Below are 23,228 nucleotides of genomic sequence, written 5' to 3'. Positions count from 1 at the left end.
AATCTGGCCTGGGCAAATTGGAATCAAAGATTGGCAGGCAAAACTGTAATCTGCCTTTAAAGAGTAGATGGTTTGGGTACAGTCGAGGTACATTCCCAAGAGGGGAAAAAGTAGGGCAACTAAAGTCAGAGCTCACTGGATGACAAAAGAGAGAGAAAGATGAAGCAGATAAAGGGAGCGTAGGACAGATGTCAGGTTGCGAATACAAGTGAGAACCAGGCTGACTATAGAAAGTTCAGAGGGGAAGTGAAAAAGGAAATAAGACGGGCAAAGAGAGAGTATGAAAATAGATTGGCAGCTAACATAAAAGGGAATCCAAAAGTCTTCTAGTAAACGGGTAGTAAGAGGCGGGGTGGGGCCGATTAGGGACCAAATTGGAGACCTACACATGGAGGCAGAGGGCATGGCTGAGGTACTAAATGAGTACTTTACATCTGTCTTTACCAAAGAAGAAGCAGCTGCCAAAGTCATAGTGAAAGAGGAGGTAGTGGAGATACTGGATGGGATAAAAATTGATAAAGAGGAGGTACTAGAAAGGCTGGCTGTACTTAAAGTAGATAAGTCACCAGGACCGGATGGGATGCATCCGAGGATGCGGAGGGAAGTAAAGGTGGATATTGCGGAGGTGCTGGCCATAATCTTCCAATCCTCCTTGGATACGGGGGTGGTGCCAGAGGACTGGAGAATTGCAAATGTTACACCCTTGTTCAAAAAAGGGTGTAAGGATAAACCCAGCAACTACAGACCAGTCAGTTTAACCTCGGTAGTGGGGAAGCTTTTAGAAACAATAATCAGGGACAAAATTAAGAGCCACTTGGACAAGTGTGGATTAATTAAGGAAAGCCAGCACGGATTTGTTAAAGGCAAACCGTGTTTAACTAACTTGATAGAGCTTTTTTAAGGAGGTAACAGAGGACTGATAAGGGCAATGCGGTAGATGTGGTGTACATGGACTTCCCAAAGGTGTTTGCTAAAGTGCCACATAATAGGCTTGCCAGCAAAGTTGAAGCCCATAGAATAAAAGGGACAGTGGCAGCATGGATACTAAATTGGCTAAGTGACAGGAAACAGAGAGTAGTGGTGAACGATTGTTTATCGGACTGGAGGAAGGTATACAGTGGTGTTCCCCAGGGGTCGGTACTAGGACTACTCCTTTTCTTGATGTATATTAATGACTTAGACTTGGGTGTACAGGGCACAATTTCAAAATTTGCAGTTGACACAAAACTTGGAAATATAGTGAACAGTGAGGAGGAGAGTGATAGACTTCAAGAGGGCATAGACAGGCTGGTGGTATGGGCGGACACATGGCAGATGAAATTTAACACAGAAATGTGCAAAGTGATACATTTTGGCAGGAAGAACAAGGAGAAGCAATATAAACTAAAGGGTACAGTTCTAAAGGGGGTGCATGAACAGAGCGACCTGGGGGTATATGTGCACAAATCATTGAAGGTGGCAGGGCAGGTTGAGAAAGCAGTTAAAAAAGCATGTGGGATCCTGGGCTTCATCAATCGAGGCATAGAGTACAAAAGCAAGGAAGTTATGATGAACCTTTATATGTAAAACACTGGTTCGACCTCATTTGGAGTATTGTGTCCAATTCTGGGCAGCGCACTTTAGGAAGGATGTGAAGGCCTTAGAGGGTGCAGAAAAGATTTACCAGAATGGTTCCAGGGATGAGGGACTTCAGTTATGTGGATAGACTGGAGAAGCAGGGGTCGATCTCCTTGGAGCAGAGAAGGCTGAGAGGAGATTTGATTGAGGTGTTCAAAATAATGAGGGGTCTAGACAGGGTAGATAGAGAGAAACTGTTCCCATTGGCGGAAGGGTCGAGAACCAGAGGACACAGATTTAAGGTGATTGGCAGAAGAACCAAAGACGACATGAGGGAAAACTTTTTACGCAATGAGTGGTTAGGATCTGGAATGCACTGCCTGCGAGGGTGGTGGAGGCAGATTCAATCGTGGCTTTCAAAAGGGAATTCATCAGTACCTGAAGGAAATGTTTTTGCGGGGCTACGGGGAAAGGGCGGGGGAGTGGGTCTAGCTGAAGTGCTTTTGCAGAGAGCCGGTACGGGCTCGAAGGGCCAAATGGTCTCCTTCTGTGCTGTAACCATTCTATGATTCTATATGTACTTTGTCCAGTCCAGAAATGCCATACTCATTGTTCACAGTGCTGTCTCTATAAGTAGGGAAATAAAATGCAAAACAGAGTTTGCCAAACATCTCAGTTCCTGCTACAATGATGACCTTGGCCACCCCGTGGGTCATCTCTTCAGCTCCCCTCCCACCTCTAACCTTTTCATCTTCAGACTCCTACAGTGCTCAGCACAAATTTTTGAGGCAGAAGTTTGCCTTTCTTGTGGGCACTCTGCAGTACTCCGATTTGAAGCTTAATTTTTGTCAACTTCACACCTTTAGCTGTCTCCCTCATTTTCCTCTCCATTTCGCTCAATAGTTTTCTATTTTGCTCCCTTCCATTTGTGCTTTGTTTAAACTCACCTTTTATCTTTCACATGCCTGATTAAGATCAGGCTGATGAGTGTGTATATCATCCAGGATTTTTGTTACCTCTAGCTTATTTTAAATCTATTCCTAGGCTATTACATCTATTGGCAACCGCTCTTGTGCTGATTGATTCTGAAACATTCAGACGTTGATTAGAGAAGCGTGCAATAAGGGCACAGCAGTCATCATGGGTGACTTTAATCTACATATAGATTGGACTAACCAAATTAGTAACAATACTGTGGAGGAGGAATTCCTGGAGTGTTTACGGGATGGTTTCCTGGACCAATATGTCGAGGAACCAACCAGAGATCAGGCCAACTTAGACTGGGTATTATGTAACGAGAAAGGATTAATTAGCAATCTTGTTGTACGAGGCCCCTTGGGTCGGAGCGATCATAACATGATCGAATTCTTCATTAAGATGGAGAATGAAGTAGTTGACTGAGACTGGGGTCCTGAATTTAAATAAAGGAAACTACGATGGTCTGAAGCGCAAGTTGGGTAGGATTGATTGGGGAATGTCACTCAAAGGGTTGACGGTGGATAGGCAATGGCAAACATTCAAAGAATAACTACAGAATTTGTTCATCCCAGTTTGGCATAAAAATAAAACAAAAAAGGTGACTCAACCGTGGCTAACAAGGGAAATTAGGGATAGCATAAGATCCAAGGAGAGGACATATAAATTGGCCAGAAAAAGCAGTAAACTTGAGGATTGGGAGCAGTTTAGGATTCAACAAAGGAGGACAAAGGGATTAATTAAGAAGGGGAAAATAGAATATGAGAGTAAGCTTGCAGAGAACATAAAAACTGACTGTAAAAGCTTTTATAGATATGTGAAGAGAAAAAAACTGGTGAAGTCAAATGTGGGTCCCTTGCAGTCAGAATCAGGGGAATTTATAATGGGGAACAAAGAAATGGCAGACCAATTAAATACATATTTTGGTTCTGTCTTCACAAAGGAGGACACAAATAACCTCCCAGAGATGTCGGGGAACAGAGTCTGATGAAAGGGAGGAACTGAAAGAAATCAGTATTTGTAGGGAAATGGTGTTAGGGAAATTGATGGGATTGAAGGCCGATAAATCCCCAGGGCCTGATAATCTACATCCTAGGGTACTTAAGGAAGTGGCCCTAGAAATAGTAGATGCATTGCTGATCATCTTCTAACATTTGATGGAATCTGGAACAATACCCATGGATTGGAGGGTAGCTAATGTAACCCCACTATTCAAAAAAGGTGGTAGAGAGAAAATGGGGAATTACAGACCGCTAAGCCTGACATCGGTAGTGGGGAAAATGCCAGAGTCCATTATAAAAGATGTAATAGCAGAGCACTTGGAAAACAGTGACAGAATCGGACAAAGTCAACATGGATTTACAAAAGGTAAATCGTGCTTGACTAATCTACTGGAATTTTTTGAGGTTGTAACTGGTAAAATAGATAAGGGAGAACCAGTGGATGTGGTGTATTTGGACTTTCAGAAGGCTTTCGATAAGGTACTGCATAAGAGATTAGCATGTAAAGTTAAGGCACATGGGGTTGGGGGCAAGGTATTGACTTGGATAGAGAACTGGTTGGCAGACAGAAAGCAAAGAGTTGGAATAAACGGGTCTTTTTCCGATTGGCAGGCAGTGACTAGTGGGGTACCGCAGGGATCGGTCCTTGGACCCCAGCTATTCACAATATATATTAAATGATCTAGACAAGGGAACTAGATGTAATATCTCCAAATTTGCAGACGACACAAAGCTGGGTGGGCGTGTGTGCTGTGAGGAGGATGCCGAGAAACTCCAGGATGATTTGGACAGGTTGGGTGATTGGGCAAAAGCATGGCAGATGCAATATAACTTGGATAAATGTGAGGTTATCCACTTTGGTGGCAAAAACAGGAAGGCAGATTATCTGAATGGCAATAGATTGGGAGAAGGGGAAGTGCAACAAGACCTGGGTGTCCTTGTGCACCAGTTGCTGAAGGTAAGCATGCAGGTGCAGCAGGCGGTTAAGGCGGCAAATGGTATATTGGCCTTAGTAGCGAGAGGGTTTGAGTACAGGAACAAGGATGTCTTGCTGCAGTTGTACAGGGCCTTGGTGAGACAACAGCTTGAGTATTGTGTGCAGTTTTGGTCACCTTATCTGAGGATGTTCTTGCCATGGAAGGAGTTCAGCAAAGATTCACCAAGCTGATACCTGGGATGGCAGGAATGACGTATGAGGAGAGATTGGGACGATTGGGCTTGTACTCGCTGGAGTTTAGAAGAATGAGAGGGGATCTCATTGAAACTTATAAAATTCTGACAGGACTGGACAGACTAGATGCAGGAAGGATGTTCCCGATGGTCGGGGAGTCCAGAACCAGGGGTCACAGTCTAAGAATAAGGGGTAAGCCATTTAGGACAGAAATGAGGAGGAATTTCTTCACCCAGAGAGTGGTGAACCTGTGGAATTCTTTACCACAGAAGGCAGTAGAGGCCAATTCATTAAATATATTCAAGAAGGAGTTGGATATATTTCTTAAGGCCAAAGGGATCAAGGGGTATGGGGAGAAAGCAGGGACCGGGTACTGAATTTGGATGATCAGCCATGATCGCATTGAATGGCGGAGCAGGCTTGAGGGGCCGAATGGCCTACTCCTGCTCCTATCTTATGTTTCTATGTTGTTGCGAGCTTTACCCTAACCTTCTTGTTTTGGTTGGTCCTTCAAACAAAGCGCTTACCCTCCCTTTCCAGCTCTGATAAAGGGCCTTCACCCAAAATATTAACCTAGACATTCTTTCAGCTGTTGATGCATCATTTCAACATTTTCTATTTCGAACTTTCAGCATTTGAAGTTTTTTCACCCCCTTTTCCGAAACAGGAATTGCAACAAAGACTGTCCATGTTTCCATTTATACTGAACGTTCTAAGTGCAGAGCTCCCATCAGTAGCTGCTGATGGGCTTCACAAATGAAGCCGTATTCAGATTGCTTATTTCTAACCCAGTCGCCTTCAACTCATTTTAAACAAGGCCTACCTTCAAAACAAAAAGAGTTCGACTCTTCTACTGAGTTTTGTTCAAGAATGAGAAGAGCAGAAAAAGAGATGGGAGATCCTGTTTAAAGATACTTTAATTACATCACAACCAAGAGAAGCAGGGTGGCGGCAGTTAGATTTGATGGCCTGGTTATATTTTCCCACCCCTCCCCCCCCTTATTGTTCCTGCTCCTGACCCCTTGAGATGACTGACTCGTGCTGGAATACAGTTCCACAGGCAAGGGAACCAAAACCTAACTTTGCTTATTATAGCATAGTGGGGTGGGATGGAAGAGCAGCGTTCCCGCTAAGCTGCGTGGCCACGCAGCAGGGTCTGGAGATCGACCGCTCACCGGCTTTTATATGGGAGAAACTGCACATCCGCAAAAATGTGAATGGGCCACGCCGCCACTTAGAGACCGTGTACCAATAAAAAATAAGAGGGAATATTGGGGAAGAGGAGTAAGAATTTAAATATCCACATATTGGGAGTCTTTTTAAGGTTACTGCACACAGTAAAAGCAGTACAAGTAAAGGAAGAAGCTTAATATAAAATTCTACTGTATCTTCCCTCACAGCTCTGGGTCACAATTATATACGGGATTAGGCGGTCCTTGGTATGCAAGTGCTAGGTTTAGTTCCGCCACATAGAACCAATTTGAAAAAACCCCAGAAGTTATAACCAAATTAATTTAATAGTATTTCAAGCTTTTACTGAGTCAGCGTGATTAAATACGTGGGGTTACGGGGATAGGGTGGGATGTGTGTTGGTGTAGGGGTTACGGGGATCGGGTGGGATATGTGTCGGTGCAGGCTCGATAGGCCGAAATGGCCTCTATCTGCACTGTGGGGTTTCTGTGATTCTGTGATTACTAAATATGGCATTAACTAGCAGGACCAAAATCTATGCAGTTCCATTTCTGCAGTGTCATTGTGCTCTGGTATTGTGGTTGGCCTATTTGTTCTCATGCTGAAGAAATGTTCAGCCATCAAATTGGCAAATCTGCTTTAAAGCTACTTTGATGCCATTTAAACAGCCAACCATTCCCAACTGGCTGAAGTAATATTAAATCCTCTACATTGTGGAAACAATTCAAGCTTGAATCAATGAGGAGCGAGCTTGCACCATCTCTAAAAGGTAGTCAGCTAGATTAGGAAAAAAAGACAGCTATACTACAATGAACAGCAAGAATGGCTTTTAAAGTTCATCCATCTTCATTTTTGTTCCCAAGGTTTCTGCAAATCTCTACCGACAGGAATCGCTTCGATAGCAACTACGATTTACAAACAGAACAGTTGAGTGGTCTTACCTTGTGAGTAAGCGAATGCTGCTTCAGGTGATGAGGCTGGGTAAATTCCATTCCACATTCAGTGCAGACATACGGGCGGATATTCTGATGTTTCATCATGTGGTTCTGGAGCTGACTTCGGTAACTGAAAGTTTTGTTGCACTCTGTGCATTCATACGGGGTGGGGCCTTGATGTGCAACAAGGTGTCTCTTTAGCTGAATGAGGGTCACAAAATCCAAGCCACATTCAATACAAACATGACATCTGCCATTTTCATGCTTTGCTTCGTGGGCCTTCAGCTCACTGGGATAGGCAAAGCCACGGCCACAGACTCTGCAGCTGTACGGTTTGATGTCAGTGTGCAGTAACATGTGCCGTTTAAGGTGGCTTGTCTGCGTGAAGGCTTTGTCACATACCTCGCACTTGTGCGGTCGAATGCCTTCGTGAGTAAGAAGGTGCATCTGTAAATGACTTGGCTGCTTAAAAAGCTTGTGACAATGTTGACATTCATGAGGCTTAATGCCACTGTGGCCCAATATGTGAGTGACCAAGTTATATTTGGAAGTGTACGATTTTTCACACAACCGACACTGCCATCGTTTCTGCCCTTCCCCAACGTCGATGCAATAGGAGTCATCAATCTGTACATTAATATCCAACCGATCTATTTGAGCTCTTCTGCTTCGATCGTCCTGCTGAGGAACAGACATCTCTGCTTCATATGCCACTTGGCCTTGCCACACAAAGTTACGGTTCGCCTCAGTCACCGACTCTTCTTGAAATTGTTCTTCCATTTGGCCTAAAGTCGGCGATTTATTTGTTTCAAAATAGCCGCTCATTAGTTTTTCCCCTTCAGTTCCAAGCTTCTCCTGCTGATCGGCAGAATTACAGTGGAGGTTTTCCTTATAGTTTGGAGGAAAGGCAACAGTCTGAACATCTAGAGTCCTTTCACGAAGAGGGCGATGCATTTGTTTCCTTTTGAAGTTACTTATGTCAATCATTTTTATTCCATTTCTGTACAGAACACTATTGGACAGAATGCTATTGGACTGATTCTCTGCATCGTACTCCACCTCGACAGTTTCTTCCTTACAATTCTCATCATTTTTTTCAGCGTGTACTAGTTTCACGGGCTGCCTTTTCCTCCTCCTCGCCTGCCTTTCAAAAGGTACAAAGCCATTCTCCACCTCTAAACTGTCATCATCTTGTTGTTCATAACAGTCGGACGTGTGGATCTCATCCAGTCCGGGGCTTTGCTCTGTTGTCATGTGTTCAAGTACAGTATTCTTATTAATTGATGTATCTGGCATATGATAAATCCCATTCTCTCGGAATGGAAAGTTAAAAGGACCATTCTGACTAACAAGACCCAAAGTAACTGCTTGCGCAAAGGATAGTATCACAACAGGATCGGTTTGAGTTCCAGTATTTACAAGGTGATCCATGACTTTTCAATGCATTACCAACCGTTCCCCAAAGAGATATCTGAAAAAGTTACAGAAATATAGCCAAAAGTCAATTTATAAAAAAAATTTTTTTTTTTTTTTTTAAAGGCCTAATGTAACAATTTGCTGTTATTAAATTGATTTTAATATTATATTCAGGAATAGTAAAATAGAGTTCCTTTGTTTTATTCTAAAATATACACTGCACAATTAAAACTATACATTTTCCAATAAAAAAATATTTTATGCAAACTAGAGCATCAATCACATAGGGCCCAAAGTGTACAGAAAACAATTGAGACAACAGAATTAAGTGTACAAGTCTCTCAATTTTCCAGTTAAGTGCTAGTTATGCATTTTATAATGCAAGTTTCTGAAATTGTTATCAAGACTAAGTAATTATACTGAAGTTACACAGTTGATGTATCTGGCATGTGGTCCCTATAAAGACCACCACGAAATGCTCCAGCTCCCAAAACAGGATTGGAGATGCAATTTAGACATGGGATCTAAAGTATAATTTTCCATTATCTTTCAGTTAGTGATGTACTTGCCTCTGCATCAGAAGGTTTTATGTTGAAGTCCCATTTGTACCCATACAGAGTACAGATATGTGTAGTGTCAAAGAGGCACTATCCATTACATACAATGATGGTCTTATCTGCTTTTTCTGCTGGACATTAGAGCATCCTGTGCACTCACGAAAATTGGAGGAATTAACCTAGTGTTTTGCCCACTGTTCCCAGGAATAGCCCCTTAGGACCCTGCTTTCCCATAGGATCCCAAAGTGAATATATAAAACCGATTTGGGTACCCCAGACCAAATATTAATTTTAAATCTGCGATTCACATTTTTCTCCTTCTAGATCTGTGATAGTTTGCTTTCTGGACTTTGAATTTTCTAAAGCATAAACCAGAATACCAACTTGATTGTAAAGAAAGACTTGCATTTATATAGCGCCTTTCACGACCTCAGGACGTCCCAAAGCGCTTTACTGCCAATGAAGTACTTTTGAAGTGCAGTCACTGTTGCAATGTAGGAAACGCGGCAGCCAATTTGCACACAGCAAGGTCCCACAAACAGCAATGTGATAATGACCAGATAATCTGTTTTAGTGATGTCGAGGGATAAATATTGGCACCGGGGATAACTCCCCTGCTCTTCCTCAAAATAGTTGCCATGCGATCTTTTACGTCCACCTGAGTGAGCAGGCGGGGCCCTCGGTTTAACATCTCATCTGCAAGATGGCACCTCTGACAGTGCAGCACTCCCTCAGCACTGCACTGGAGTGTCAGCCTAGATTTTTGTGTTCCCATCTCTGGCGTGCGACCCACAGCCTTCTGCCTCAGAGGCGAGTGCGCTACCCACTGAGCCACAGCTGATACAGAAATCAGAAAGTATTAACATGGAGAAAACTGGGCCATTAAATTTTGGGGGGGGGGGGGGGGACATGAACAAAAACAAGCTCCATTAGGAAAGGCGAAAAAACATAACAGATACCCTACTTCCACCCCGACTAAGATCATCTCGCTCATTCCCACTTCACAGTCTTCAAGTTAAAGGATTAAATGTCCTTTAAAAAAGAAACCTTTGTTCGACACTTCAATTTCATGTGGCATGTAATTTTAAAACTACAACAGGAACATTTTGCTTACTATTCATTACTAATGCTTCACCCACAAGCGTACATGAACATACCAATGTGAAAGAGCACAATTCAGAAGAGAATCAAGAAATACTCGGGTATAAAAATATAATCAAAATGAAGCAGCTCTGGAATCGTGTAGTCACACAACTGTAGCACAGAACTGTCCAATACTGCATGCTCGACTAATACTGGTAGCCCGTGCACCACACAGTATGAAGTACAAAGTGAAGCATTTCACTTCAGAAATCAACAAAAACTGACAGTTCTGCAGCAAACTAGCCTCCAGCTGAAGAAAGACAGAACACCATTTACAACAGTTTCTTAATGGATCCAATACTAGAAAGATTTGGAATCCCAACCTATAGGCTAAATAAAAACAGGTGTAGACAGGGGAGGGGGGGGGGGGGGGGAAGAAATGAGGAAAAGGGGAAGGAGAAGGTGGGAGGAAAAGTTAAAGGGAAGTGTGGTTTTATCAAACCAGAAATAAAAACCTAGAATCAATGCAGCACGCCGTGTTCCATATTGGCTACAAGATTGCAGCCCTCCCCCAATAGGTACAGAAAGAGAAAAATTCCACCTTCTTCCATCGGGGGTTAATGTCAATCAGACACAATTTGTATGTTTATTTTCTTAGTTGTAACCAATTGACAAGAATTCAAGAGTAGAGATCAGCATACAGAGAATACAAACCAATCTTGAAGGATTGATTGTACCTTTGCTACAAAAACCAGAATATCCCCAATGATACAGGGAAGCTTTTTTTTTTGAGGGGGTGTGTAGAAGGGGGCAATGTAGGAGACTTCTTTACACAAGAACATAAGAAATAGGAGCAGGAGTCGGCCATTCGGCCCCTCAATCCTGCTCCGCCATTCAATAAGATCATGGCTGATCTTCTACCTCATCTCCACTTTCCTGCACTATCCCCATATCCCTTGATTCCCTTAATATTCAAAAATCTATCGATCTCTGTCTTGAATATACTCAACGACTGAGCCTCCACAGCCCTCTGGGGGTAGAGAATTCCAAAGATTCACCACCCTCCGAGTGAAGAAATATCTCATCTCAGTCCTAAATGGCCGACCCCTTATTCTGAGACTGTGACCCCTGGTTCTAGACTCCCCAGCCAGGGGAAACATCCTCCCTGCATCTACACTGTCAAGCCCTGTAAGAATTTTATATGTTTCAATGAGATCACCTCTCATTCTTCTAAACTCTAGGGAATATAGGCCTAGTCTACTCAATCTCTCTTTTTCCCCCCACCCCCTTTGCAGTTTTTCCACCTGCCCTCTCTCGAAAGCCTCGATTCCTTGCTGGCAAGAGTCTCCAGGTGCTACACACCTTTTGGCATCAAACCTAGTGGCCATTCTTCACCAATCAGCTGCAACAGTGAATGCTGGCTGGCTATTTCACTGTGGGAAACATCACGGCCAAATCCAATTGTGTCCTTACCTTTCCCGTGTGTAGACCTTTGGACAGCAATCAGGAGCAGGAACTCCAGCTGGTTGTTGGAGGAAACAAAAGGAAAATGTAGTGCCCCTATTCTTGTCCTAGCTGACATCAGCTAGTGCTAGCTCAGCATAGGCTGGCGATTAAACCGGAGACCTTCATGCCAAAAATAGGTAGAGAATTTCAAGGCACTGCATCTTCATGTAAACTTTTGATACCAGATGGTACATTTGGAGTTTCTTTTTAAAACAAAAAGGTACACGTCAGCATAGTTCCAAAAAAGTCTCGACACTTCGTTCCACACTGACGTATAAATGGAAATCTAACAGGAAGCGCTTCTGAACTTCCACTTCCTTTTACATACCCCCAGAAAGTTCATACATCACTGGTGACAGGGGCGAACTTTCAGTTCATTAGAACGTTTGATACAACGCACTTTGGTTTGTAGCAGACTACAGACTTATTACTGCATGTATATTCATGACACATGCTTAACAGATACATTAGGAATACTAATACAAATTTGGAGAAGTCTGTTATTAATAGGTTACAAAAGAATATTTATGCTAAGCTAGAATATGACTGCAGTGGAGCTGATTAATAGAACAGCATTTCTGAAAAAGTACAAGCAACAGATATGCTGTACGAGTATGGATTTTCAGTCCATACAATGAAAAAGAAGCAACTATGACAGTCTCTGCAATTTTTCAAGATAAGGAACAGTGACAAGACATGACAGCAACCTTACTGACAGCCTGTACCTTGCAACAAATGAATTCAAGGCAAGGCGGTCAGTTTACAGTTGGGTGTATGAAGGCATTAAGAAACCAATATATGTTTCACTTCAGAATGAAAGAGATCACCCCCCCCCCCCAAAAAAGGGAAAGGGAGAACCATAGGCAGTTTACAATACAGAAGGAGTCCATCTGACACATTGTGCCTCTGTCGGCACTTTGCTAAAGCAATCCAAAACTAATCGTACTGCCCTGTTCTCCCCATAGCCTTGTATTTTCCTCTACCTCCAAACGCCTTTAACAGGTAGCCTCACAGGATAAAAAGGTGCTGGAGACACCATAAAAAGATTTTTTTTTTTTTTAAGTTTACATTAGTTTTAAAAGACAGCTAGTATGAACTGTTAGTACTGTCAATTCACATTCAAATAGAATAGTTCTGCACTCAAAATGCAGTATTCATTATAGCTGAATATCCACTTGCTTAATGACCAGCAATCAGAGTCTACTTACTGTAATGGAAACACTTATGTAAATTCAACACACACAGAAAGTGATGGTAACTTAACTGCAGCGCCTGAGGGAACAGACTGAAGCAACAAAAATACAGGCTATGTAGAAAGGATACCAATTCTAAATCAAACGTACTGTGGTACAGCATAACTAAAGGGAGCACCTCCACTCTGTCATTCTCAGTGGGATCAGTTGTAAATTAATAATCACGCACTATTGATTTTTATTTGCTCAAGTAGAAATACGCAGATTTTTTTTTTAAACTTCAATCATTTTCTAAGTGAACCAATTCTAACAAGGGGGAGATACAACCTTGACTTCAAATCACTCGAGCAAACCTATTCCATTTTAGATTTAAAACTCTTACCTGTAATAAATAATTTTCTCCAAGTAGTCTGGCACTGACCTTGGGGTAAGTATTTCCCATTCAGGTAAAAATCTACATAGTGGCATTTCAGAGAAGACATTTTGAACACTAACTTTAATAACACTCTAGGGTTGAAGAGTGATGTTTAATTGGCCAATTAAACTATTGCATTAAAACTGGTCAGCAATGATACGCTTTAAAAAAAAGTCAACTACACATCGGAAAAGTTGTGAAATTTCCAATACTGTACATGAGAAAATACAGCAATCTCATGATTATTACATAAAATTTGTAGCTGATGGGGTTACAGTACATTGTCCTAGAAATGGAAAACTATTCCAACCACATCAAACATATTTCACTTTTCAAAAACTTGCAGTTTTCTTTTCAGGATTGGGGAAATGAAGGCCTTTAAATTACTCAATGCGTGGGGTATGGCATTCTCTCTCCACTATTTTAACAGAAGCATCAAACTTGTTTACTTTAGATGGGTTAGCGCCTCTTGAAATACCAAGAAGGAATTTCACACAAGTATGTAATTTCAAGGCCAAAATAAATTTCTATTCAGCTTCCTGTTTAAAAAAAAGTGTAGCGGCTCCTCCCCCTGATGTTGTACATTTTGTGGATTTACCTCACTACATTTCTCATAACACCCCCAACATCGAACTCCCGAAGCACTCAGGAGGTCAGGCAGCATCTGTGGAGAGGGTTAACGTCGCAGGTCAATCACCTCTCTTGTTGATCTAAAACATGAAACCTACCTTCCTCTCTCCACAGTTGCTACCTGACCTGTTGAGAATTTCAAGCATTTTCCTTTTGTTGTGTTTCAGATTTTGAGCATCTGCAGTATTTTGCTTTTCAACATCTCACACTTCCTGGTAGGATTTTGTTATGACTATAGTCAGGCTCTAAGAAATTCACAGAGAATATAAAAAGGTACTGATGTGCTAAATATGCTATTTCTCGAAAATCTACATCCATTAAGTTATAGGAACCACCTGATGTGCAGCTTTCATGTGCAGGAATACATCAAGACCACACTAACGTGAATATATTTTGAACATGTAAAATTATCAATGAAGCCTGAAATGCCCTTTGTGTTAACATACTGTAATGGTCTAAGATGGAACGCGGGGTATTAGTGCATGTCTTTTTTTTTAAATATGGAGGGGAAAAGTTTGACATTTTTTCTATTATACTTCATTCCCATTGCAGCCCTCCCCTACCATTTGACAGAAGACAAATATGAATGTAGATCAGCCATTCCTGCTCTTTTTTGTTTACCATCCCACAGATCAAATGTTTTTGTATAGAGCAGGCCAGAGGGAAACCTCTGGTTAGAACGTTGGAATTCAGCACAATCTGGCTTAGCCCCATCTTCTAGTCTCACTCACACCTAGTGAAACACTTGTTACAACCTCCGGATAAACCAAAGTTTCCTGTATGTCCGGAAACCTCGATCTACCGGCAGAAATCAGGAGCCGTTTTGTTAGGTTTTTTTTCCTTCTCGTGGCTTTGTTTTCAACAGTCGGGCTCTGGAAAGTCTCTCTGAAGCTGTTGCTAAGCTACAGAGACGCTTCCAAGGTACAGGCCGACTGTTTACAAGCTGTTGCTAAGCAACAGTGGTTGTTGTCAGATACGGAGATGAAAACCTCCGTATGCTTCAACATTAACTTTGTATGTCCGGCAGTTTTGATAGATCGGCAACAGCTCGGTCCCGTCGGTGCCGGATATAACAAAGTTTCCTGTACTTGGTAGCACTCTGCTAATGTCTTTTAAAACTAGCCTTTGCCCCCCCCCCCCCCACCCACCTCCCAGCCCCATCCCCATCTACAAAAAGCAGCAGACATTAAGCCCAATGTGCTGGCCATTGAAGATTTTGCCACGACATCGGTTGCTTAGCAGCAGCCTACCAGGAGACTTTGATCCATGTTTACACAACACCAACTCTGGATTCACTCTGGAATCAGCCTAAACTCCAGCAGAGATGGCAATGGAATTAAGGGTTTGTTACCCTGAGCAAGCTTCGGCAATTAAAAAAATCTCAAGCTGAAAAAATTAAATGGTTGAAGTCTCTAAACAGACCTTTGGAATACCAGCAGCATTTCCTATTAATTACTACAGTGAGGCAGAGTCTTTGGGATGAGACACTTTTTCCAGTTGTAAGAGAAAGCAAAGAACAAAGAAGTGAACACAAGGATTAATAAGAAATAACTATGAATCCAGCCAAGACAAATTTCAAAATACTAGTTTATATTTCTAGCAATAGTATAGAGAACAGCCCACACCAGGACACTCACTGTAATATAATCAAAAGTATTTTACTTCACTATTGAATCTATTATTTCCACTCATTTGGATTTAGGGACAAGTCAACTTAATCAGAAAATTAGTTTACTTTGCAAATGTAAACATCAATCTTTGCTTATTCCTGTCTGACTAAAAGAACATAACAGAAAGAACTTAAGAAAATCCAACTGTTGTCTGAAAAAAAAGTATTAAACAGGAAGTCATTTTGTTTGGGGAGCAGGGTGCTCAGATGCCAAACAAGCTAAAATAAACCAAGAAACTTATAATGGCCATCGCAATCCCGGAGATAAGATTACTACCCTGTAATCTTGCTCCATATAATAGCTCAACAGCACTGCAACCTCTACCATCAAGAAAGACATGAATAGAAATGTAATGGGAACACCAACATCCTCCAAATCACACAACACCCAGGCTTAGCCGTACATCGCCATTCCTTCCTCACTGTTGGGTCAAAATCCCTGCCCAACAGTACTGTGAGGGCACCATCAATGTGAACTGTAGTGATTCAAGAAGGTGGCCCATCACCACCTTCTCAGGGCTAGTAGGGATGAGCTAAGAAATGTGGCCTTGCCAGTCGTCCCTACGCCCCAAGAATAAATATTTAAAATATTTTTTTTGGAGGAGGCAGTATATTCATATTTCTGATCGCCCACTGCATCTACACCAATGAATTAACGGTTACATTATAACCAATGTGTATACACAGTGAGAATCCACAAGTGATTTCCAAAAGGAAAATGTTATATAGCAGAATAGTGACTGTTACAAGTTAAATAAAACTACCCTGTAGTCCATTTAAGAGCTACATTGATGCAGGTCTGTATGAAGATTGCCCATTGTTTTGCTGCAGATGGGAGAAGATGTTAAATATCCTAAGGAACAAGGGCGAGGGAGTTTTACCCTCAAGAAAAAGGTGTTGTACATTTGAGCGCAACTAAATACTAGATGCTACTCCGATGAGGAAACCGAACGTGTAAACTGCAAAACTGAGCACGTGCTCGCAACAAGTTATGAAAGCTACAAAGACAAAAAAACACCAAGTGGTTCAAGTAGTAGCAACAACTGAGAGACGAGCGAGACTCCATCCGTACTGTCGACTTGGAATGGAGGACAGTGAACCATTTGATGAATAGATCTGCAATCTCATCCTTTAACTCAACTCGCCTATCTCGAAGTCTCGGACACGTACAGGCCATCATCCATTATTTAGCTGATCATACTCTGGGCAATATTGCACTCTGATTGCAAAGAGATAGTGTGGAGCCTCTCGATTGGGGATGCCTTGACAGGTTTCAGAGTATCCCCCCGTGACATGCAATGGTTCACACTGCACTGTTCTTAATCACAGCCAAGACCAGTTCTAGTTTGTAGTGAAATAACAGTTTTGAGAATCAATACATAATCTCAACCTTCAATTCACTCAATTTCCCAGTATAGTACATTTCCCTACGTTATTGTTTGATGTACTTATCAAAAGTAAAATAAAGCCAACACCGACGACGACAACAACTTGCATTTATATAGCGCCTTCAACGTAGTAAAACGTCCCAAGGCTCTTCACAGAAATGTTATCAAACAAAATTTAACGCCGAGCCACATGAGGAGATATTAGGACAGGTGACCAAAAGCTTGGTCAAACAGGTAGGTTTTAAAGAGCATCTTAAAAGGAGAGAGGGGTGGTGTTCGAGGGGTTTAGGGAGGAAATTCCAGAGCTTAGGGCCCAGGCAGCTGAAGGCACGGCCACCAACGGTGGATCAATGAAAATCAGGGATGCACAAGAAGCTAGAATTGGAGGAGCGCAGAGATCTTGGAGGGTTGTAGGCAACGTTCCCGCTAAGCTGCGCGTCCATGCAGCTGTCTTGAGGTCCCGCACAGGCCACTTACTGGCTTTTTTTATGGGTGTGCAAAATTGTGAATAGGCCACGCAGCCTGGTAAAGGGACCGCACATCAAAAAAAATTAGGGGGAACATTGGTTGTGGGGCTGGAGGAGGTTACAGAGATAGGATGGGGCAAGGCCATGGAGGGATTTGAAAACAAAGATGATTTTAAATTCAAGGCACTGCTGGACCAGAAGCCAAGTATTTATCTTGTGAATACTGTATTTAAAGTTTACATCCAAGGTAATAAGCCTGAAAAATCAATTAGAATGGTATTCAATTTTCTACAGCATTTATCTCCAACTTTCTTTATTCAATTCATCTGGCAGATCTGTATCCCTATCAGCTAAGTTCTTTTCAGTCTCTAGCCATTAGATGCTGTGCATGGGTTATGTTTTTGGGTCTTTCTTACCCTTTACGCTCTAGCTTTTCCCCCCCCTAGATGTGTCCCAGCTCCCTATAACTTCTGAATATCTTCACAAGCTTTAATAACCTAGGTAAAATTTCACTATCATGGGCATGTTAATGAATAGAAAAACCTGTTACTTTGGCTACTGGAATTATCCTGCACCTTCGTGGGATTTTTCCTCCATCTACAAAAAATGTTGTTTCAGATTTGAACTATTAATTTATTTAACAATGAAATAAACATTTACAGCAAGTATATTATCTGGCTCCTCAAAAAGGAAAATAAAAGTTGCAATCATTATACTAAATAATTATTCTTTTGAATTAATGTTTCATATACAAAGGGATGATTTCTTATGCGTTTCTTAAAACTGCAGTAAAAGATTTGCATTTATATAGCACCTTCCACGACCACCGGACATCCCAAAGCACTTTACAGCCAATAAAGAACTTTTTTTGAAGTGTAGTCACTGCTGTAATGCAGGAAACACGGCAGTCAATTTGCGCTCAGCAAGCTCCCACAAACAGGAAGTGATAATGACCAGATAATCTATTTTAGTGATGCTGATTGAGGGATAAATATTGGCTAGGACACCGGGGATATCTCCCCTGCTCTTCTTCGAAATAGTGCTATAGGATCTTTTAGATCCACTTGAGGGGGCAGATGGGGCCTCGGTTTAACATCTCCTCCGAAAGACGCCACCTCCGACAGTGCAGCACTCCCTCAGCACTGCACTGGAGTGTCAGCCTGGATTTTTGTACTCAAGTCTCTGGAGTGGGACTTGAACCCACAACCTTCTGACTCAGTAGAAAGTGTAATCTATCTTTCTCTCAGGATTCCAACCAATCCTCTCAATTCTACTCACCTCAGTGTTTTAAAAACTGTTTCAGCTCTGTAAATAGTTTCTGGGGCTTCCTGGATTTAAATAACTGAACTAAATTCGAAAAGGGGATGCCAGTGATACCCACAATTGATCCATTCACACAGCAGTGCCAACATTTGAATGACATGGCTTAGTTCCTTTCTCAAGTCTTAAAGACAACTGACCATACCTCGACATTTGTATTGATTCAATCGGGGGCAAGATTTCAGAGTACATATATGTTTTATTTTTATTCTTTATGTATTGTGGCTGGATTTAGAGACAGTTATCAAATCAAGACAAAATCATTTTTGTCAACAAGTACTGTACTTTAACATTCAAATTACAGCCAATGTAGATGCAAATAAGTCACTTAAGATCTCTCTTCTGGTCCCCATCTGCTTTGTATGAAAGCAGGAAAGCTTTCTTTTTTGAGTTTCTGCAGCAATTTAAGCACAAACCCTTCCCCCATCCCAAAAATCTCAACATTATTCAGGAAAATAAAAAAGAAAGCCTGAATAGAGAGAGGGAAAGAAAAGAGAACGGGAACAAAAGAGAAAGAACTACAGAAAGGGAGTGAATGAAAGAAGAGAAGCTTTGAAAAGAGAATACAGACAGCTTGCAGACAGTGCACACAAAAGAAAGCTGAAAGGAGAGAGAGAGATGTAGAAGATAAAAAAAATTCTAATCACAAATAGCAGAAATTAAAAGAAAAACATTTTCCAGGCTCCTTCTAAAGTAACACATCACAGGCAGCTACATCTGAAGGCAACTAACAAAGAGAAATTAATTGTGACAATAAAAATGCAAACATCTTTATGAAAAGATGAAAGGCTGCTCTCATTCACTTGTATGTTTGGCTTTGGCAATTACGGAGTTTTCAGAAAGTTGGCTCCTTTCCCCACGGCCCTCTGCAATCCCTTGAAACCAAAAGCTCTGTCTCTCCTGGGATGAGTTTTCTCTCTCTCTCTCTCTCTCTCTGTGTGGAGACGCCATTTATTCTCTCTATGGCATGAGGGAATGTGGAAGTGAAAGACATGTTGAGGAGGAGGAGTAGGAGGAAACTGTCCTCTCCCCACCTAACTTAAAGCAGCCGCTGTCCACTAGCCCAACACACAGAGAGAGTGAGAGAGAGAGAGAGTGGGGAGGGGGAAACAAGGCACTAACCTGGTCAATGCAGGCGGGCGAGCCGCAGGAAACACCCCGTCCTCTTCGCCTTTAATATGAAGCCAGTGAGAAAGATCCGCACCGTCTGCCGGAAGGAAGGAAGGAGAGAGATTGGGGGGCGGGGGTGGTGGTGGTGAGATTAAAGGGATGAAGACACCGGCAGGCCGCCGGTCCCCCCCTCCACCCACCCAACCCTGGACCGGGGCCTGTGGGCCCAGCCCGGGCCCGACCCCGCCTCCCCCTTTTGTGCTGCCCTCAGCTGGGGGGTTGGGTTTTATTTTATTCAGACCGGTTCACCTCACAAGCCGGGATCTCATGTAAGCCCAGCCCAGCCCCTTCCCTCTCCTCCCCCGGAGGCCTGCGGCCCGCTCCCCGGCTAACTCAGCTCCGCCCGGCCGCCGCCGCCGCGGCCCGAAAGAGAAAAGGCAAGGGGAGCGGCAACCGCCGCCGCCGGCGTCTCCTCAGCCGCTGACATGGCGGGCCGAGCCGCTGCTATAGATTGTTTTTTTCTCTCACACACTCTCTCTCTCCGCTCCCTCCCTCACTCGGACTCGCACTCAGCCCCACAACCCAAGCTGGCGGGCCGGGTCGGGCCGCGCCGCTTAGTGACAGTCCCTCTCGTCCAATCGGCGCCGGCGGCGCTGACGTCGGCGACCAATCAGCTGGCGGCGGGGGCGGGCGCTTGAGGAGAGCCAGGTTCGGCTGGCACTGCGGATGTCGCCGTCTGGACAGAGAGCGTGTCCACAAATAGCAGACTGCCCAATGGATGAATATTATATATATTGGACAAATAGTGTAAAAGTTATATATATGTATATATAGAATCAGACAACACAAAAGGAAGCCATGTAAAAGATTATTTATACAAAAGGAGGCCATTCGGCCCATCCTGCCTATGCTGGCTCTTTGAAAGAGCTATTCCAATTAGTCCCATTCCTCACTTGCTCTTTCCCCATAGCCCTGCAAATTTTTCCCTTTTTATGTATTTATCCAATTCCCTTCTGAAGTCTGTTACTATCCTCCTCACTGTTTACTACATTTCCCAGCTTTGGGTCATCTGCAAACTTTTGAAAGTTACTATTGAATCAGCTTCCACCACTCTTTCAGGCAGTGCATTCCAGATCACAACAACTCACTGAGTAAAAACATTTTTCCTCATCTCCATCCCCCCCCCCCCCCCCCCCACTGGCTTTTCTTGTCAATGTATCTTAAATCTCTGTGTCCTCTGGTTGCCAACCCTCCTGCCAGTGGAAAGACTTTCTCCCTATCTACTCTATCAAACTCCTCATAATTTTGAACACCTCTATTAAATCTCCTCATAACCTTCTTTGCGCGAGGAGAACAATCTCAGTTTCTCTAATCTCTCCACATAACTGAATTCCCTCATCCCCTGTACCATTCTGGTAAATCTGCTCTGCACCCTCTCCAAGGCCTTGACATCCTTTCTAAAGTGTAGTGCCCAGAACTGCTCAAAAGCCTGAAAATAACAAGGGACCACATACACCTTAATTCATCCGACAGCTTGTGTTATTCCATACAATGCCCTCTCCACATAAATACATTTGCAATACTCTAACTGAGATCTAACCAGTGATTTATAAAGGTTTACCATCACTTCTTTGCTTTTGTCCTCTATGCCTCTATAAAGACAAGGATCCCATATTCTATTTTCACAGCTTCATTAACTTGTTCTGCCACCTCCAAAGATTTGTATCTGTGAGCCTCCTGGTCTCGCTGTTCCTGCACCCACTTCAAAATTGTACCATTTAGTTTATACTGCCTCTCCTCATCTGTCCTTCCAAAATTCATCACTTCACACATCCCTGAATCGAATGTCATCTGCCATGCGTCTGCCCATTTCCCTAGCCTGTCTTTGTCCTTCTGAAGTCCGTTACTATCCTCCTCACTGTTTACTACATTTCCAAGCTTTGTGTCATCTGCAAACTTTGAAATGATGCCCTGTATACCCAAGTCCAGGTTATTAATATATATCAAAAAGAGCCGTGGTCCCAACACGGACCCCCGGGGGACACCATAATATATAAATTGAACAAATAGTGTAAAAGTTATTATATATACACATGTACATTGCCATCCTTGAATGCGGTTCCATTCATTATGTCGCTGATTTGAATTTCCAATCAGAAAACCTCAGCACACGCGGATTCAGTGAAGCGTGAGGAACTGCATTCAATGAAATGCAAACTTTTCACCTCTAGTGCGAATTGTGGAGAACTGTTACTTTAGTCTAAAGACAAGCATAGTTAAGGTATTGGTAAATAACATTGGAGGGAATCTACAATTAGTGCAATTAACAGTTTTTGTCATTCGCCATTCTCTTCTGAAGTACATTACAAATGAACCCAAATGTGACAAATTGTAATAATCATTTATCAATGTCCATATTTCATAATTAAAAATTAAATAATTCTGGCACAATTCATATGTGATACTGTTACAACGAAATAAAGGAACCATCTACAATTATGCTAAAATATACTTTCCAATCACATTGTTTGGTAGGTACATTGGAATAAAACAATGAACTTGATTTAAATTGGTGTGGAGATGCCGGTGTTGGACTGGGGTGGACAAATGTAAGAAGTCACACAACACCAGGTTATAGTCCAACAGCTTTATTTGAAATCACAAGCTTTCGGAGCGCTGCTCCTTCGTCAGGTCACCTGCCGAAGGAGCAGAGCTCTGAAAGCTTGCGATTTCAAATAAAGCTGTTGGACTATAACCTGGTGTGTGACTTCTTACATTTGATTTAAATTGTTTTATACAACTGCTAGCCAAAAGCACTAAGTTGCCCCAAGGATTGTCTCTTTTTATCTGTGTCTATTGCTTCCTCGGTTCAGGTTCTTAGCCTATTTGCCTTCGTCCCTTGCCTGAGGCTCTGACTCTCTCTGCCCTCCTCCTCCTCTCCATTCGCTTCACCGCTTCTCTCACATGTTCTCCATTCATCCACACTCCCTCTTTCTTGCTCGTCATCGCCAACTTCTGCTTCACTCCTCTGTCCCCATCCCCACTGCCCTCCGTTTACTGAAATATCGTAACTTCTCCGACAACAACTATTACTTCCGGTCTTAACTTTTGTTTATTATCTTCTAAACTTCCTTGATTTATTTTACTTCTCTCACTGCCAGCTGTCTGCACTGACCTTGAACTGTTCTTGTTGATTCGTCTCTTTTTTTTAAACTACTCCGCTGACTTTTTACGTATCTATGGCGGGGGGGGGGGGGGGGGGGGGAGTTGTTGCTGTTTTTTGCTTGTCAATTTCTTTCTATTTGAGTAAACTGCCTTCACTTTTGATTATTTTTCTCTAACTCTACTGTGAAGCGTTTCAAAATACACCTTCTCTCTTAAACTCACTGGTCAGACTGACGGCCGGGAGCCTCGGCTCGCTTTACTGTGCAGGGACATTATCAGACCCAGCACACAAAGTCCTGGTTCAAGCTGTGTCTCTGCGCTCAGCCACGCACACAAGCTGCTCCATTTACCTGGCTGGCATTCGTAAGATCTCCGTTTCGGTGCTTAAGCATTGAGATGCTGGTCCAAAGGTTAAATTCGCACACTATATATAGAGAGGGAGGGAGAGAGGCTGAGAGATAGAGAAGAGACACAGAGAG

At 42.6% G+C, this 23,228-nt stretch overlaps 1 protein-coding gene across 3 annotated transcripts in view; it reads right to left on the bottom strand.

Moving 5' to 3' along the window:
- The window catches only part of znf710a (zinc finger protein 710a), a 43,294-nt gene extending 23,101 nt beyond the window's left edge, over positions 1-20,193 (bottom strand). For 2 of the 3 annotated variants that reach the window (XM_085968839.1, XM_085968838.1), the window contains exons 1-2: positions 19,597-20,193; positions 6,837-8,301 (exon numbers count right to left, since the gene is read on the bottom strand). In XM_085968839.1, coding sequence (XP_085824965.1) covers positions 6,837-8,261 — 1,425 coding nt within the window. In that variant the 5' untranslated portion in view covers positions 8,262-8,301; positions 19,597-20,193. The remainder of the gene's footprint in view (positions 1-6,836; positions 8,302-19,596) is intronic. The other variant, XM_085968836.1, reaches the window with a different exon arrangement.
- Between the last annotated feature and the right edge of the window lie 3,035 nt (positions 20,194-23,228).

Source organism: Somniosus microcephalus, chromosome 27, assembly GCF_052327205.1.
Source record: "Somniosus microcephalus isolate GS21.2 chromosome 27, FLI_Smic_1.0, whole genome shotgun sequence".
Classification (NCBI taxonomy): Eukaryota; Metazoa; Chordata; class Chondrichthyes; order Squaliformes; family Somniosidae; genus Somniosus; species Somniosus microcephalus.
The sequence above is the reverse complement of the archived record's forward strand: the minus strand, read 5'-3'. Positions and strand labels throughout refer to the sequence as shown.